Source organism: Paramormyrops kingsleyae, chromosome 8, assembly GCF_048594095.1.
Source record: "Paramormyrops kingsleyae isolate MSU_618 chromosome 8, PKINGS_0.4, whole genome shotgun sequence".
NCBI classification, from domain to species: Eukaryota; Metazoa; Chordata; class Actinopteri; order Osteoglossiformes; family Mormyridae; genus Paramormyrops; species Paramormyrops kingsleyae.
Window position 1 is genome coordinate 8,020,657 of NC_132804.1, and position 18,313 is coordinate 8,038,969.

Sequence of the window (18,313 nt, forward strand, 5' to 3'; positions counted from 1 at the left end):
AGGTAAGTTTCAAGCGACATAGGGACCCGGATTTGACCTTAACGTGGAATAAGTAGAATTAAAAATTCCATCAGTTATCATCGTAATGAAATCAAATTCAATTTGATCATAGCTATGACGATTTTTTGTTATGGTGGTTATAAGTATTGATCTTTCGTATTCTTCAGCATCAGTGACATCTCTATGAAAAATGCATTTAATGTGTGTAAGCAACAAACAAACGTCTTGTCATTGTCCATCTTTCAGTACGTGTAAGTAAATTATTGGCTGTGTGGACACCTAGAGGACATCTAGTTAAATGAATCTTAGCCTTAATGACCAAATGAAAATGGTATATATGTTGCATAATATGTACCGGTAAACATTTACTTCTTATTAATCTCAGAGCTTTGCATAAAATCTACAAATGAAGCATTCCAGAAGCAGCAAAAAGTAAATCCACAGTAAAGACAATATGATGGTATTTCATTCTTTCATCCAGGATTCTCTTGATGATAAGGCAGCTCATAAGTTTTCAAAATAAGTAGACGAGACCAGTGGGACTCATTTAGCATTATTTATTCAATTGTGAACAAGGCATCGTTTTGCTGATTGAAAAGTAGCACACTACTATGAAACCGTACATTGTGCGTTAGCTGGTTTTGGATACATTCATTAGCACGTTACAGTACACTGAAATGCAGTGGCCTTCCCTGTGAATGAGCTTTGGGATTAGTAACGCAGTCCTCTTTTAGGTCTCCTCCCGCAGGCAGGCTGAACAAACACTCAATCAAACTTTTAAACATATGCACAGTCTCAAAGCTAAAGTAGATAAGGCTTTCAGAAATTTTGCCCCTAAGGCACAGATTCAGAGCAAACAACTGATGTGATCCTACAGGCATCCTATACCAGGCATCCTATACCAGGCATCCTATACCAGGCATCCTATACCCCATGAAGTGGACTGCCCTGTTAATTACCCAAAACTTGGATGGACTATTCTGATTGTGGTACTCCCTTCCATTAAAGGTTCTTATGCATTCCAACTGTCTCCATTCATCTCTGTCCTTAAGAACAACTTTTGCGTTGTTTAAAACTACTTTTGCATCTTTAACATACTTAAAGTACATACACACGTATGAATACATAATAGAGCTAACAGTTTTCATACCAATATATAAACTATTTCAGTTTCTGTATTAACTAAATATACATAAATACCATAAAATGTCATGTGACTTATTCAGTGGTGCAAGTAAAAGATGTATGTGATCTTTCATTTTAATTTCTTTGTTCATGGGGTACAGGATGCCAAAATGCCAATTCATTCACAAACCTTAAAGCTAAATTATTACTATGTACACTTGTACCAAATTTGTGTAACAGAGAAAAATAAATTATCTAGCAAGGTTTGCTTTAATTGCTTGTGAGCCATTTACAGTTTCAAATATTTAATTCACCTCTTTAAAATCTATATTCAGAGTTACATTTTTAAGCTTTTCATTAAATATATATTTAAAAAATGTAATTTTGCCAACTTAAAAAGCTGTATGTTTCATCAGGTTCATATTAGTCATGCAAAGTGTTTTTTCACATAATAAACTATACATACAAATCCGTCTTCGATATCACTTATATAGTACATATCGCTGTGAATTAGGAAACATGGATGTTTAAAAATGAATTTAAACATTCTTGAACCTCATAAGTATTTCTTTTACTAAATGAACATTAAATGAGACATTTATACTTAGAGGCATTGCTTATGAGCAATGCACAAAATTATTCAGATTTTTGGTGCTCAGAAGTTTATACATACATACAAGTGGACATGCAGTGCAACTGAAGACAGATGTAACAGACAGATCCAAAGTGCTCCAGGTCCTGGGAGAGAGAAGAGGAAAATGGGTGGGTGGGTGGGGGGGGGCTGCAGCTTCTTACTACTCAAAAGCGGACACAGTCACTAGCTTCTTCTGGACTGTCACAGTCGATTCCCTCGCAGATCGATTCCTGTGAAGGGAATAAAAAAGGTGTGGGCATCAGGTATGTCCTCCCCTCCCCCATCAAAAGAAGCTTGTGCTGTTACTAAGGAGGTGACAACAGTGGAGGGAAATGACAGCATGCTTTTTGGCCTGGGAAGCTGTGGTTTTTGCTTGCAGGTCGTTGTGCTTTCACAATGTGATGCATCTCTCTTCCATAACTGCTTCATAAACCTTGCAAGCACAACGGTTATTCAAATTTTATTCAAATTCTGTAACCAAATCTAAGATTCATCATTAGGACAAAACAAAATGAGGGAGACGGAAGGAACAACCTTATTGCATGTATGTGTGGGTTTTCACTAGGGAAACTTTTGGAAATGAGGAATATATTACAAAGTAAAAGTATCAGTACAATCCTTCAGCTTTTGTAACTGGCTTATAAATGGTAAATGGACTGCATTTATATAGTGCTTTTTTACTACTCTTACGAGTACCAAAGCGCTTTACAGTTATGCCTCACATTCACCATCCACACTCACATTCACACACCGGTGGTGGAGGCTGCCATGCAAGGCACCAACCTGCACACCGGGAGCAATTTGGGGTTCAGTGTCTTGCTCAAGGACACTTCGATGGAGTCAGGAGGACCCAGGGCTCGAACCTGCAACCCTCCGGTTGCCGAACAGTAGCACTACCTCCTGCACCACCATCGCTGTTAGACTGTTAGATAAACAGTTTCAAAACATTTATTCTGTCTCATTAACTGGTCCCAAAAAATACCTCAGAGGGGATTTAAGGTAAAAGGTCATTTTTTCTTCTATACTTAGCTTCTAGACAAAAATATCACACAGGTATCCTTTTCACAAGCCTAATCAGTGCCAAAAATACTTTATATAACTCTTAACTGAACGTATCCACTGTCATCAGCAGGGCTACAGAATAAAGTCACCAAAAAATGAGGGATAAAATTCTGCCTTGGAGAAAACAGGCACATACTGTAGAGGCATCTCTGAGAAATATGTGCTTCTCTCAGGATATGATCACAACAAGACTGCAAAGGCAGGAAGGTGTTTACCCATGAAACTGAGCGATAACATAATCACAGTGCTGTCAGTATTTGAGTAACTGTACTTTGTTACTGTAATTAAGTATTATTTTGACAACTTTGTACTTGACTGAGTATTCACTATATTAGCAGCTTTCACTTTCTACTTTACAATTAAAAAGGGATTCTGTGCTTTTTACTTTAGTATATTTCTATTGACAATGGCTGTTATTCATTACATTTTGTATAGCCAACCTAATTTTGTCTGTAGGAGCGCAGTAAAAACACAGCTGTATTGCCCCAATAGGGAGTACATAAGGGTTTGTGGCCAATCTGCCACAGGGGACATGGGAGGGGAAAAAATTAATGGAAGGGAAGAATAATGAGATTTTGTGAGATCCTGCAATACTTTTGCATTACTACTCATAACAGTTCTCTGTCAATTCAAAGTAGGAAGTTTAGAATTGATGGACTGGGAACTATAAACCTAAATAACACAGACATGTCCAGTAAACTGTTTCAACCATTTCAGATTATGTATTTTTACATATTGTGAATAATCACACGGCATCCTTTTACTTCCAGTGACTGTAAGCAAGCGATAGATATAGAATGTAAAGTGCACATGTGAACATTCAAACATTAATTGAGATTTGCATGTACAGAAATCTGGAAAACCAATGGGTGTTGCTTGCTTTTCATTCATTCATTCATTCATTAACCTTTATTTTACCAGGCGAAGCATTAAGAACAGTTTCTTATTTACAATGACAGCCTGGCAAGTGCCAGAAAGCACTTGTAAAACAAAATGAAAATGGAATAAAGAATAATAATAGATAAAAACATTTATAAAAACCCATAACAGAATGATAAGTAAGCCTTTGAAAGCCATGACAGATTTTATATATATATATATATGTATGTTTATTTGATAATTTGCTGACAGATATCCAAATTTAGACTTAGCTAGGTTTAAACCCGAACAAGCTGTCAAAAATACCTCCTGCTAATTCTGCTTGAAGAAGAGTATGAGTGTACATAAAACATTTTTTTGCTGGTAAATGGGCACAGGTATTAATAAATATGCATAAACACATAATCTTAAAATTGAACAGTGTGCATTGTCCTCCATAGTCTATTGCTTAAAGAACATTTTGATGGCCATGTCTATGTCATTCAGTTTTATAGCTATTAGTCCATTTGTTATACCGTATGAATACCGTGTAATTAATAATAAATAAGTATTTTGAGACAGTAGGCCTATTACAAGATCTCATAAAAGTACTGCAACACCATCTAGTTTTTCTTTTGGAAACTGATACATTAGGTTATTGTGCCTAACTAACCTTCACCACCACTTTATTTAAGCCTGCATTTGATACCAGCTAAATATATTTGATACTTAAATACTGTTAACAACAGATACTTTAACTCACTTTGACTCTCTTACGCAAGTGATACTTTAATAGGTGGGTTTTAATTTTTACCAGAATAATTTTCCTAGTAACATATTACACAAGTATGGGTTTCAGACACTTTATCCAGCCCTGCATACTGATAAAGTCTCTCTTATTTTATCAGAGAAAATACTGCAGCTTTCTTATTGGTTGGGGGATCCCTTTGTTCCTGCAGTGAGGGAAATATCTGCAGACACATCCTGCAAGATACTCACTGACAGCTGCTTGCCGTCCAGGGCTGTGAAGGAAAGAGGACGGGGGAGAGAGAGAGTGAGGGGGAAAGAGAGAGAGCGAGAGATAGAGAGCAAGGGGGGAGGGGGGCAGATAGAAATGGAAAGAACAAGCTGAAACACAAGACACACACAGCCAAGCACACAAACACACATTTTCATATACAATGTGCACCACACAGACATACAGAATATTACCCACACACAAACAGCATATATAAATATCAGATTACATATTACACCCCCAAGTTATAATTCCGTATCACCCTATTTGATCACAAAAACACCCAAAATGTGTATAATGCAGAAGTCCAAACATTTAAAAGGCATATAACGTGTGTAATGTGGCTTTTTAAACGTTTTTGGAAGTTCAGCCAAGTTATCCCGTTCAATTCCCTCTGCATGTGAACCCTGACCACAAAAATCAAAACATTCTGAAAGGCTCCCTATTCTGTCCGACAGACGACAAAGGCCACGCGGGTTTGGCACAGCTGGACGGCGACCGGCCCGAAGCAGCCATAAGGTTGAGGCAGAAAGATTAAGAGTAGGAGCTTCTCATCCCTGTGCTTATTGTGGGGGTCTGCACCGGATGGGGGCGAGCTGGAGATCAAGGCGTAGAGCGGCAGATTCTCAACACGAGGACGGCGGACATGCCAGACACAAGCAGGTACGGGGCGGACACAGGACATCCAGAGAACAGGAACTGAACCAGAACCACAAGACCATCAGCTCATGCCAGACCATTCCACTCCACCGGCAATCACTGAATCGACCAGCTGAAGATCCTCAGGGAAATCACTGAGAGAAGTGTAGGAAGAGAACTGGGGGCAGGGGTGCCCAACAGTGGGGGAGTTAAAGAAGGAAGGTTGGGGGGGTGGGTGACTGATTAGGGTGATTAAAGGCGAGAGCCCTTAATACCAGCAGTACTGCTGACACTAACTTCACTTTGCTGCAGCAGCATCGCCCCCTCTGGTGCCTCCGGGAACTGCAGGGTCGACGGGGAGGGGGCAAGGGGCAGCCAGGGCCGGTTTCCGGCACTGTAGAGCCGGGGTCGCTTGACCTGGTCGTGACTGGACAGGGGTGTGTAACTATTCCGGCGAAGCAGGACGGGCGCAGGGTCCTTCCGGACTTTGTTCTGGACGGGGAGGGGGAAGAGACCACGAGCGTTACGGTGAGAGATAAAAACAACACAGCGCAGGTGAGAGTGGATCTAATGGCGAGGGGACTCCTGAAGAGCTACAGTGAGCTTTAGCTGCCCTTGGCTACTTCTGCCACACTTTTGTGGCGGTGGGGGGGGCAGACAAGCTACGCTAAGCTAGACAATTTTAACACGTGAACAGGTTTGTCGAAAAAGAAACAGGAGATGCCGAGACTGCAGAAGGAAAGTACAAGGCGTTTCAGAGGCCTGGCAAAAGTGCAACAATGACGACAGAGACACGAAGTGAGCATGGAACGTAAAGTCATGACTAGATCTACATGCCTTCGGTTTGCAAATTAGCATAGTGAGAGTGAGCGCCATACAGGAATATACATGAACAGAAGCAAGAATATGAACACAGCGCAATTTCACATTAAGTGGAACTCTTACAGAATTTGAAATGGAAGCTGGTAAGTCTGTTGCTTGATGACCTAAACTTGTATTCATGAAGGTAACACCTAGTACGTGAACCCAGCCATATGAAGTAACTCCTTGATTAGGACCCAGATGACCCTGATCACAGGCCGTACGGCCGAACACACCACAGACAGGACACCAGTCCATTTCAGGGAATTCAGACGTGTGCACTCATACAATGCAGGCAATTCAGAGTCACCTGGAAAGTGTGTCTGAATTCCAGGAAGGAAACACACTATTGACAGGAAACCCACGCTTTTGCTGAGAGAACATGCAAACGCTACACCCACAGAGCTGGATTCAGAGCCATGACTCCAGATATGAGGCAACAACGTCAATCACAGAGCCAATATGTAATAATAATAACAACAGAAATTATTATTATTATTATTTGCAAACAAATGCTGTCAATTGAAAAAAGATAAAATGGCGAAACTCCAAAGTGACTCATTTTTATCAGTATTATGTTAAGTTAATGTTCCAGAAGAGGAACACAAGCAAAGCAGTGTAAGACCAGACAAGCGTAACACAATTTTCAAGTCCCTATTTTTGATAAAGTTCATTTGGTGCACTGAAATTCATAATGAGTTTCATAACCCTGTAACTGAAAAGAAAAAGGAAAAAACAAACAAAGAATAACTCACTAAAGGGCGATCACGGTGTGTGTTCACCGCCTCTACATTCAGGTGAAACATCTCCACTTTGCAACCTGCGGGTAGAGGAATTAGAGACAGGTTAAGTGCAACGGGACCAACAATAGGCACACAATAGCCACAACAGAACCGCAGCCAAGGGCGCCACCAAGGGGTGGCCAGGAATCCACTGCCCTCCTCCAAAGGCGGCTGCAGAGATTTTATTTCAGAAGCGGAACGATCGAAAACTGTAAGTTAACTGTAGGACCAGCACATAGTTTGTGTCGTTAACTCGTTTGCACCCCAGCGCTTCTGAATGAAAAGGTTTGTAAAACCTTTAAATGTAGTTCATCCTAATTGTTCTGGTCGCATTAACTATAGTTTTAATTAGCCAGCAATTCAAACACATTGGAGTGAAACAGTGTTTCTTCTTCTTATTATGATGGGCCTATTCATTTCAATGAAAAGGTCCATGTTACTCTTCATTATTATTATTACTGTGGTGTTTGTGTCACCCCAGGAAAATCACTTGCCATCCCTTGCCCACCCTACTGAAAATGTTCTGCTGGTGCCCCTGATTGCAGCCTACGTGGGGGAGGGCAGTGGCAGGGCCCGCAGAAAGCACTGGACTGATCACTGGGCAGATGCTGGAGAAGGTCTTACCGTAGGCCACTGGTGTGAGCTTGAGGACTGAGTGAAGGGGGCATTTCAAGTAGGGCAGGTCATCTGAGAAACGCAGTAAACGAAAAGCAGAGTCATTTTCCCACGGTCTCCTTAAACCATGGCTGTACCGTGCCTGAAAGGTACTTACATCAAAAAAAAAAGCCAGGCCAAAAAGCCAAACTCCCAGCTGATATGTAAGGGATAATGTAAAGGCAGCCGGTAGTTATCGCAGAAATAAGCCCCGACAGTGTGATCAGGACCCGACGCGAAGCGGAGGCTACCGGCTGCCTGTACATTATCCCGCTTATTACACGGCTACTTGCCACATAAGGAAAAAAACTGGACATGAATATAAATTTGAAACATTTTATTGACATATTTGTTTTAAATTAACATTTTTAAACGATAATCTTTGTTGGCGCGGACTGATTTTAAACATACAAGTAGTACCGGCTATGCGTTATTACTTTGGAGCGGTCATTATTTGAAAAGAACGAACCTGCAAATGTCTCAACTGACCAATCAGAATCAAGCATTCCAGAGAGCCGTGTAATAAAGTTATATAATGTCGACATGAACAAAAACACATTTACGTGAACAAAAACACAGTTACACTCTTGCTATCTTGCTATCATGCTGTCTCTCATGTCGGTTGAGTAAAAGGAGGCTGTATGCCTGAAGTTTCCATCAAAGGCCTGCCGTTGTAGCCTTGCAATTAACTTGAATTGCTCCCCTACGATACCCAGCTGAGTGATCTAAAAACTGTACTTTTTAAAGGCTATATTACTGTCAGTGCCTGTGTACCTACCGGCATTTTTGTCCAGAAAGTAAGCTAGCAAGCAGCGCATCACGGCCTGGTGACAGATGACCAGCACTTTCTCCTGCCTTTCCAGTTCCATGATTACTGGCTCCAACCTCTGCACCAGGTCCTGGTAGGACTGTGATTAGAGCGAAGGGGAACACAATGACCTCATCCAGAGCACCCCCTTCCCAGGGACGCTGAGCTCAGGCGGTCAGCAGGAATACCTCGCCTCCTGGGTAGCGGTAGTGGTATTTGTCCTGGTCCCGTAGGGCAAACTCCTCTGGAAAGGTGTCCTCAATCATCTTGTAGGTCATCTCCTCGCAAACACCCTAAGAAACCAACACATGATGGTGTCACAATTCAGTTTTGTCTCTCAGTCCATAACACACACTCACCTGAGTCCTTTGCGAGACCATACATCTGTTTTTTTATGTGTTTCCTTTGGCTGTCTTCCATTTCCATTCCTATCCCCCCCCCCCCCCCCCCCCAGCCCCCTTCCCCACCACACACACTGTGTCATGTGGTTCTACTGGAAATCCTGCCTGGACTTATGGGTCAAAGTGGCACTTACAGCATCTATCTCATTGAGGATCTTCCACTGCTCGTAGGGAACACCCAGCTCCTCAGCAGTCTGGATGGTCCTCCTCAGTTGACTGGTCCACACCTTCAAACCTGAGAGTCCATGCTCCTCAATAAATGCTCGGAGAGCTTGTGCAAACTGGACAACGGATAGACAAATTGGGGGGGGGGGGGTAAAACATTACAAATTACTGCTTTTGTTCACACTCTTTTTGTTCAGTGATAAACACGGCCAACAATGAATTCTATTTTTTTTTATACAATTCATTCAGTGAAGAAGACCCAGGGATAGTTTACATTTACATGTTGTCTGCAGTGGTGTTATTTGGGTAATTTGTTCGTTAGTAGTTACTGTTGTTAACATAAGAAATTTACAAACGAGAGGAGGCCAGCCTGCCCATCAAGCTCGTTTGGGGAGAACTTAACTAATAGCTCAGAGTTGTAAATCTTATCTAGCTCTGATTTAAAGGAACCCAGGGTTTTAGCTTCTGATACACTAGCAGGAAGACAATTCCATACTCTAACTACACGCTGTGTAAAGAAGTGCTTTCTAAAATCCAGTTTAAAATGTTCTCCCGCTAATTTCAACCTTTGGCCACAAGTTCTAGTATTTAAACTAATATTGAAGTATCCATTTGGCTGAACAGCATCCAGACCTGTTAAAATCTTATATACCTGGATCATGTCCCCCCTTAGTCTCCTTTGCTCGAGGCTAAACCTCTCCTCATAAGACATTCCTCTAAGACCAGGAATCTTTCTTGTAGCCCTATGTTGAACCCTTTCCAAGCAACCCGATCTCACGAATTTTCGTGCAGCCATCACGACTTAAAATCTATTTAAACGTGCTGTGATCACGTTTTCGGCTTTTTTTACGTGCTGGGGTAACGTTTCCCCTCCCTATGTGTTTTAATGGGCAGTGCCTAACTCCGCCACTATGAGCGCTAACTGGTGACTAAGGGACGGGAAAGTCATGCATGGCCAGAATCATATTGTGTTTTTTGTGATATGATTACGCTTTCCATAACGTGTGACGCGACCTTGCAAAACAGCGCTTGGATTTTACTTCTGTTGCATGAATGAGTTAGTGTATGGAGGGAAATCCCGGACATTATTCAAAAGGAATTATTAACAGAAGTAAAATCCAAACGCTGTTTTGCAAGGTCGCGTCACACGTTATGGAAAGCGTAATCATATCACAAAAAACACAATATGATTCTGGGCATGCATGACTTTCCCGTCCCTTAGTCACCAGTTAGCGCTCATAGTGGCGGAGTTAGGCACTGCCCATTAAAACACATAGGGAGGGGAAACGTTACCCCAGCACGTAAAAAAAGCCGAATACGTGATCCCAGCACGTTTAAATAGATTTTAAGTCGTGATGGCTGCACGAAAATTCGTGAGATCGGGTTGTTCCAAGGCAGCAATGTCCTTTTTAAGGTATGGTGTCCAAACCTGTACACAATATTCCAATATTCTACACAGAATATTCTAGGTGGGGTATTACCAAAGAATTGTATAATCTTAGCAGCACCTCGCTTGACTTAAACTCTTATTTTGTATTTATTACCACTAGTTTGAAGATGCAAACAAGTAAGAATCTCATTAAACTATGCATGCAGTAAAACCTCGGAAATTCGACCGCATTGATAATGGCCGCATTTTCCCATAACACACCTGTTTTCTTAAATAGCCACTATGCAATTGCGCAATTGTAACTTAAGTATCGCTCAAGGTGATATATTACAAGGGTTGCACCTGCTTCCCGCGCAGGGACAGCTCGGAATCACCGCCGATGCGGCCCTGCATGTTGTGCTCGCTCTCGCCGTGCCGACACAGGTAGATGGAGTGAGAGTGTACATGTATGTTCATCAGGTAGTAGACGATCCTGCTCTGGATGTAGTCCTGCACCCGGTTGACCAGGAAACGGCGGCCCACGTTCATCACCTTGATGAAGGAGGTATCCCTAGTGACAGACGCACCAAAAATATTATCGGTAACATGGGACTCTGGCTGCTGGAAATTAGTCACCTTAATCAGAGGGTCTTTCAGATCATCCAGCGCAGAGTCACGGTAAAGTACATGGAAGTAAAAGGGATGGGATCTATCGCAGGGCACACAGCCTCCACCCACCCACCCACACACACACACACACACACACACGCACAGGCCTGTACTCATATCTTTGTGGGGACCGTCCATTCAATTCTATGGACATAACCCTAATCCAAACTATGACAACCTTAACCCCTACCCAGCCTTAACCTGAACCATAAATAAACAAACAAAATACAAGACTTAGGGCACTATTCGTTTTTTGATTGCAGTCACAGATTTAATTAAAAATGAGTTTCCCCTTGTGGGGACTGAAAAAGTGTCCCCACAAGGTCAAAGTAACAGGTTTTTATCACATTGTCGGGGACATGTGGTCCCCACAATGTATTAGATACAGAACCCACACACACACAATGGGCAGTTTAGAGATACCATTATGCCTCTCTTTATGTTTTTGGACTGTAGGATGATCCCAGAATACCTTGTACTGGATAAGTAGTATAGTAAAAGATAAATGGATGAATAGCTGGATGTTAATGACAGTATCTGTGCTGTAATCAGGGTTTTAAGAGTGTTTAAGCAAAATTCTGACAAAACAACAGGGAGTGAGTGAATTGTGATTTCCAACCTGTCATACTCATCAGGATCCAGTGGTTGGTATGTAACTTTATAGCACTCGATTCTCTTAAGGAAGTCATCCATGACACGCTCTCTGTGTCTTTCTGGGTAGTCGGGACTGGACACCTTTACCTCCTAAGAAGAGAGTCCAATCATGCCCCAAATAATGGAAGAACGACAACAAACATTACGTGGACAAGGCTAAATAAATGCCGCTCATGACACCGCAATACATTGGTCAGAACGTACCAGGATATTGGCAGCAATGACTTCTGGGTCATCACATACTGACTCTACAAAGAACACCTGTTGAAGGAAACAGCTGTTTCAGCATCCTTCATAATGGCAATATCCACGTTTATCAAAATAGGGATTCTACCCATGAGAATGAATAAATACGATTTCACTCTTTGTTCTGAAAAAGAGGTCCATGACCTTCAGGATATCTGCATAGTAGTTATAAAAAAGAGTGTAGCACATACTTTGTAGCCATTTTCCTTAGTGAAGGCAAGAATCAGGTCTCTTCTCTCCCTCGTTGTGTTTGTAGCATCAAACACCTGAAAATAAACAAGTTCACAGGGAAGGTGAACAAAAAGTTCAGAGTCACCTTTACATTTACTGCCAAATGCAGTAAATGTAAAGGTGACTCTGACAAACTTAATGTTTGCCAAGAATTGCGATACTACCTTTGAAAACAAACATGGCTGAATGACGCAGAGTAAGTCAATACCATACATATGTGTTGTGAGGTGTTGACAAGAAGATATTTTGGATCCCTGAAGTTTCATTTTCTAAGAATTCTATGTGGAGCTTACCTCAGTCACCTGACACAGAGTGCTAAGCGGAGATGATGTTCCTAACAGGGCTACAGCCATTGGTCACACAGCTAAACATGCCTGCCCTCTGCAGCAGTGTGTAACGTCAAGGTCTTAACTTCCGGAAGGGTTCAAGGCATAAGGAAACAATGTCTTACAGCAATCTGACCTCCTTCCTCATGCAGGTAGGACTTGACGTCTTGTAGAGCAACAAGGGCACATTGTCTGGGGGGAATAAAGGTTTTCAGTATCAACGACTTCCAAACATTGTAATATACTTCAGAAAGTTGTGATGTCTGCTTAAAAGAATCACATCTTTCCCTCTATATTAGAGTAACAGTCCAAGCTGGTGGGCACAGGTTTTAGACCGCTGTGTATTTAGCCATGAGGGGACTGCAGAAACCACACAACTGCAACCGATTAAAAATGCTTAATCAGATCACTAGTTGCCCCAGTTTTCGGTTATATACATCACAGAATCAATATTTCCTAGCTGTCAAGCGAAAGGCTAGAAAATTGCAATGAAATTAGCCAGCTCTGCCTTAATTAGTTTTTATTTCTGGCATTAGCTCGTCGCAATAACCTTGTCTGAGGTGCAGAGCCAGCCCAGATCTCTCCAACTGGTTCAGCTACTATTCGCCTTCAAAGACTGTTTCTTTGTGTGTGAAAAGGACTGATTTCCGTGAAAGGGTGTCAGAATCCTCATTTTTACATAATGCTGTCTATAACAGAGAACAATATAAAATGTTTCCTGCCTTGGTATCTATGGACCTGGGCTCTCAAGTCTCACGCATTGACTGTAAAACACATGCATTTCAACCAGCTCACACGCTCACACGCCACACCTTGTATTTCTCATGCTGAAAAGTAACGGATAACACCCACCAAGGTGTCCCGTTATAAAGAATAAATGGATGAGGCGCAGGCATATGGAGTCTCCTGGAGAGTTCATAACTGTCCTGAGTTATATGGAGTTATTAGCCACCTACCAGCCAATCAGCAAATAGCATTTGTTGTTTCTGGGTAAATTCCAAAATAAGTAACATTTGATCCTGCTACAAGCATGTTATTATATGGATGCACAAAGACACAGAGGACAGACAAGCTGGGAGTGGAAGAGCAAGATGGAATGCATGCAATAAGCAGGGCTCTCAAGTCTCATGCATTGACCGGGAGACACACGTTATGTATGTAATCTCACTCCAAACTTTCAATGAAACTTGTGAGCCCTACTATTGACTGTGAAACTAATGATCATGTGAACTAAAAAATCAAGATGCAAAGGTGTCTAGTACATTGTAACGAACATCCAGAGAAACGAACTGGTGAGGTGTTACTTTTAGGTGCTGCCATCTTGGATCCAACTGTCGGAATCATATTAAATCATATTAAACGATAATTGTAACTAAAAGAAAGTGGTCACTCTTCAGAGTCCCATCTGGTGTAGTTCCGCTGCATTGGGACATAGTGTATGGAGAGTAAACTTGTGTAAGCCTGACAAACTGGATGTTCAATTTCAAAACTAATCACCAAGCACTCAGCAGAGGCCGGAAGCAAACTTCTTTCAACATACTTCCTGATTTTCATGGCTTCCTCGTTGTCGTGTCTGAAGAAATCGTAGGACTTATAAGACTTCACCGCTTCCCGCCGGTACACGCCCAGGTTAAACACTGTGGGAAGGCAACATCGAAGTCAACACCCAACAGTACAAGTTCCCAGTCAATTATGTCACTTCCTGCATGTATGATACCTTATTCAAATATATATCGATTAAAACAGAACGTGTTGATTTGATTGATTCCCAAGGTAGGGACAGCTTTCTAACTAGGATAAACTAGCATACTATTTGTCTTAATCAGGCAAAACAGGTACACGTGCCCAGGAAAGTAAACCTGGTAGCTTCTGTGACCGATTGGCCTGGTTGATACCCATTTTGTTCCTTTAGGTCCTGTCATATTGACCTGGCAGCTTCTACTCTTTGGATTAGCTCAAGTCCAAGCTCACTCACCCTTGGTGGGCACACCTATCCAGTTGAGGTAGCGTGTTAGCTTCTTGGCCATGTATGTTTTCCCCCTTGCCGGCAGGCCAATCATCACGATGACAGTGGGGGAGTTGGTCATGTAGGAGGCCCAGGCTGGGTAGATACAATACACGCCGTCAATGGAAAAGGACTTATAAGTCTTACTGACCGCACATATGATGAAATGGTCCCGATAATTCCTGACATGTCTTACTTGGGATCACAGAGTTCAAAACGGATAAGCCTGCATGTTAAGGAGTCTCCTCTAGTTCATCTCATCTCTTGGTACTGGGATGGTGTACTGATACCAAATAATTCCAATACATGTTACTGGCCAAAACTGATGCAATTTATTTTTATACCTGTTTAAAATATCAAGTAAATAACTAAGCTAAAGGTAACAAAACACTTTGGCTTGACATAAGAGCTTGTTATGGTCTAGATGGCAGAATGTGTCTCTTGACAGGGCCCATGTCAAGCTGTCTCGGCACAAGTGGACATCCCCTGACTAGGATGGCTGAGCTGTGGTGGCGAAATTGCAGTTTCAAGAGCGGAAATGAGTCCTTCTGTTGGACCTTCCAGAAAACGTTTCATTCAAGATGACTTCACTATACAAAGCTGGACAATTGGGTAATGAGTATAAATAGGACCGACAGAAAGCAAGCACATGTCATGCAGGTACAGTAAGTCCTGTGATAGTCAAACATAGCTGTTGAAGGGGGGGGGGGGATATGATTCACACACACAAACATACAGACACCTGAAACCCAGAGACTGTCACAAACCAAAAGTACAAGCTGTCCAACATCACAGTCAGTTGAAACAGGCTCTACCACACTACCCAAGTGTATGAAAACATCCAGTGTCACTGCCTCATTCATAGCCCAAAGCGCAACAGTGACACAACAAACTGCTGGCAATTATCCCACATGCTGGAAAAATTGAGAATATGTGCAAATATATCAGTTTCAGAAAAATATCTAAAATCACTTATGTTCAAATATAAGAGCATCTAGACTAAACCAAATCACATGTAGAGGGGTGGAAGTTTACATTTTGTCTGTGCCCTTATTTTCTTATCTGATTGGGCAGCAGCTTGTACCTTTTCTGCCCCAATGGTGCCCTTCCAGTGGGGGCAAAAGTTTACAGTGTCACTATTGTTGACACCCCCTCTGGCACGAAAGGGGTGTGTCAGTGTCGAACACTAGGCAACTATTACCTAGTACCCGCCCCCACTCTGGCTCTCTGTCACACCACCAATGCTATATGAGGTGGCAGGCAGGATGATTGGAAATAGAAATCCTGGGCTTGCGGTTTCACAGCCAGGCATGGCCAGAAGCTCTCGCTTACGCGTAACACGTGGATCCAGCCCACTGCTCTCGCTGCTTGGAGACAGGGCTCCGGCTGTGTGATTCTGGTCCAACAGTTTCTGGGGAGGGTGGCTTAGGTTTGGAGGGAGTTACGTGGGTGGGGGGATTTCATGAGTGGGACAGTGTTACAAAAACATGTACATTCGTGCGAGCTGATTAAGCATAATAGTAGGTGAAATTCCTCACCACATCTAAATTCAGTCTGTTAATGGGCAGGAGTGGGGAGCGTTTTGCAATTATTATAATAAAAGCAGCCTGTATGACCTCGTATCATCATCATCGTCATCGTCTTCCTTAGAAGACATGTCCTACACTACTGACTTTATCCCTCTACTAGCGGCACAGATTTACCTGCCAGTTGCACCTGAGCATGCACTTCAGAAGACAGGTGTGGCAGAAACCAAATTCAGGCCAGGATGTCAGAATTTGGAGGTGTACGTTGGGGTAAGTGTGAGCAAATCAGACTATCTAAAAATAATCCACCGTTTAAACACGTGTTTGCAAAATTAGCTAAGAATATCTTCAATCAGTCTAGACAGCATAAAGTAAAAACAATCTGACCTCCCGTTATAACCATAATTGTATAGGAAAAGAACCGCTACTCTACACTGTATAAATTCAATAAGCATGTAATTTGTCCTGACAGAACATTTTGTCATTAGACCAGTACCGTAAGTGCTTTCCCTGAGTCAGTCCGAGTCAGATTCCTAAAACACACCACGGAAAAACCTGGGCGTACGGCCATACTCACAGCATTTCTTCTCCGTGGTCCTGTACTCCGTTTTCTTCGACTCTGCGGAGTTCAGTGGCACACAGTTTCCCTGCGGGTCAGACGACATGACTGGCAGTGCGACGGTCTTCTTTATTTGACTTGTTTTGATCCTAGGAAGACTGGGTCTTCATTGCTTCAAGAAGCAACAATTTTATCTCAGACCTCAAACAAATGTGATTATAATTTTTTTTTTCTTTGCACACATAATTGATTCCAGAAATCGTTTAAGTATTGCATTCCAATTATAGGCTATATCAACATTTATATGCATTTATACTCATTTTATTGTAATCCCAAGAAGTATGCTGTTGAAAAATTAAATGAACTTAACAATGTACTAAACTCAATGCATGCATGATAATAGGGAAATAAGGCAAAATATTTCGGGGCGGTGCATCACACATGCACCAGTCGACGATCACCGTAAATTAAATCGACATCTAAACTAAAATACATGCACGGGTGTCAGTTCATTTCAAGGTTTTCTTTGGTTTAGTCATTCGAATAGTGCTGACTCGCTATTAGACGTCTATGTAGTTCGCTTTGAGGTAAAGTACATTATATACCGCAGGTGAATATTTCGGCAGTGCGACGTCATTAAAGCGCTGAGCAATATGCGGTCCTGGCAAAAGCATGAAATTAAAGCGGCTTCTGAAATATCAATTTGCAATGTGTTAGGTAAAGCCCAAATGAATCAGGATGTTCAGAACGAAAATAAGCACCACCATAACAAACAGCCCCCTTGAATTGATAATCTCCCTTCATCATATTTTACCTCGTTTTTGTCTAGCTAATCTTCTAGCTATCTTATAACAGCGATGACAATTGCACGGAAAGCTCCCACTTACCTACCTACGTCCGGCTAATAATAATCCCAGTAGAATTGTACCATATCATCGAACGGAATAATACATCTATACATATATATCTTTCTTGGAGCCGTCAATATATTTAATATGTATTTTTTTGTACTTAAAGGCACAAAAGCCAGAATGTTGTTCCCTTCTTGCATGCAGCTTAGCCGGTGAAAATTTCTTGCGCTGTGACACTTGGGCCAATAATGCGGTTACTACGGCAGAGAAACAGTATTATTACCTCGGCGATAAATGACCTTCCGAAACGGTACCAGCCGAACACATGAATGAAGGTGTGTCGCTACGTCATAGTCTTGTTACCGTATTTCTACGAATAAAGGTAACGTTATTAACCACGACTTTGATCTGAATGCTATCCTCCGGAATTGGAAATAGTTTGATACTTCCATTTATCGTGCAACACATCATTAAACCCTTTATTGTACTGTAGAACTGAAAACCAAGAGAGTTTATGTTAAAAGCTGGCTGAAGTGCTTTATATACGAACAGTAAGTGGTAGTGTTTGAAGGTTCAGACAGAAGACAAGGCATTCTGTATAATGCCGTCTGTATGGTGACCAGTCGACACTGACTTGACAGCACATAACACGAGTTTCCGACATTAATATTAGCATTTATATTCAATACTCGTTCGCTTTCCCAAAAAGCTACAAATGCTTATATTATTAACGATTTTTTTCCATTCAAACTGACCAGTTTGCATGTCCAAAAACCCAACTGAATCCTAATAAAAGTCTGCTCTCATTGCAGGAACTAGAGATTTATGAAAGGGGGGCTAAGCCTTTTCTTTGGGGGTCTGATGTAAATG

At 41.8% G+C, this 18,313-nt stretch overlaps 1 protein-coding gene across 10 annotated transcripts; it reads right to left on the bottom strand.

Moving 5' to 3' along the window:
- Positions 1–542: 542 nt before the first annotated feature.
- On the bottom strand, positions 543–17,784 carry pfkfb2b (6-phosphofructo-2-kinase/fructose-2,6-biphosphatase 2b). 10 transcript variants are annotated; one of them, XM_023840536.2, is made up of 16 exons: positions 17,727–17,784; positions 16,611–16,764; positions 14,478–14,603; positions 14,043–14,139; positions 12,628–12,694; positions 12,137–12,211; positions 11,904–11,960; positions 11,665–11,789; positions 10,740–10,947; positions 8,977–9,123; positions 8,630–8,734; positions 8,412–8,541; positions 7,604–7,666; positions 6,953–7,017; positions 5,634–5,828; positions 543–1,989 (listed from the first exon to the last, which is right to left on the bottom strand). In XM_023840536.2, the coding sequence occupies exons 2-16, from the start codon at positions 16,696–16,698 to the stop codon at positions 1,924–1,926; spliced, it is 1,614 nt and encodes a 537-aa protein (XP_023696304.1). In that variant the 5' UTR covers positions 16,699–16,764; positions 17,727–17,784; the 3' UTR covers positions 543–1,923. The 10 variants fall into 10 exon arrangements, with proteins under 10 accessions (XP_023696304.1, XP_023696301.1, XP_023696303.1 ...); XM_023840533.2 differs by lacking the exon at positions 17,727–17,784 and adding an exon at positions 17,484–17,719; XM_023840535.2 differs by lacking the exon at positions 17,727–17,784 and adding an exon at positions 17,484–17,719 and having other exon boundaries at positions 16,611–16,793.
- Between the last annotated feature and the right edge of the window lie 529 nt (positions 17,785–18,313).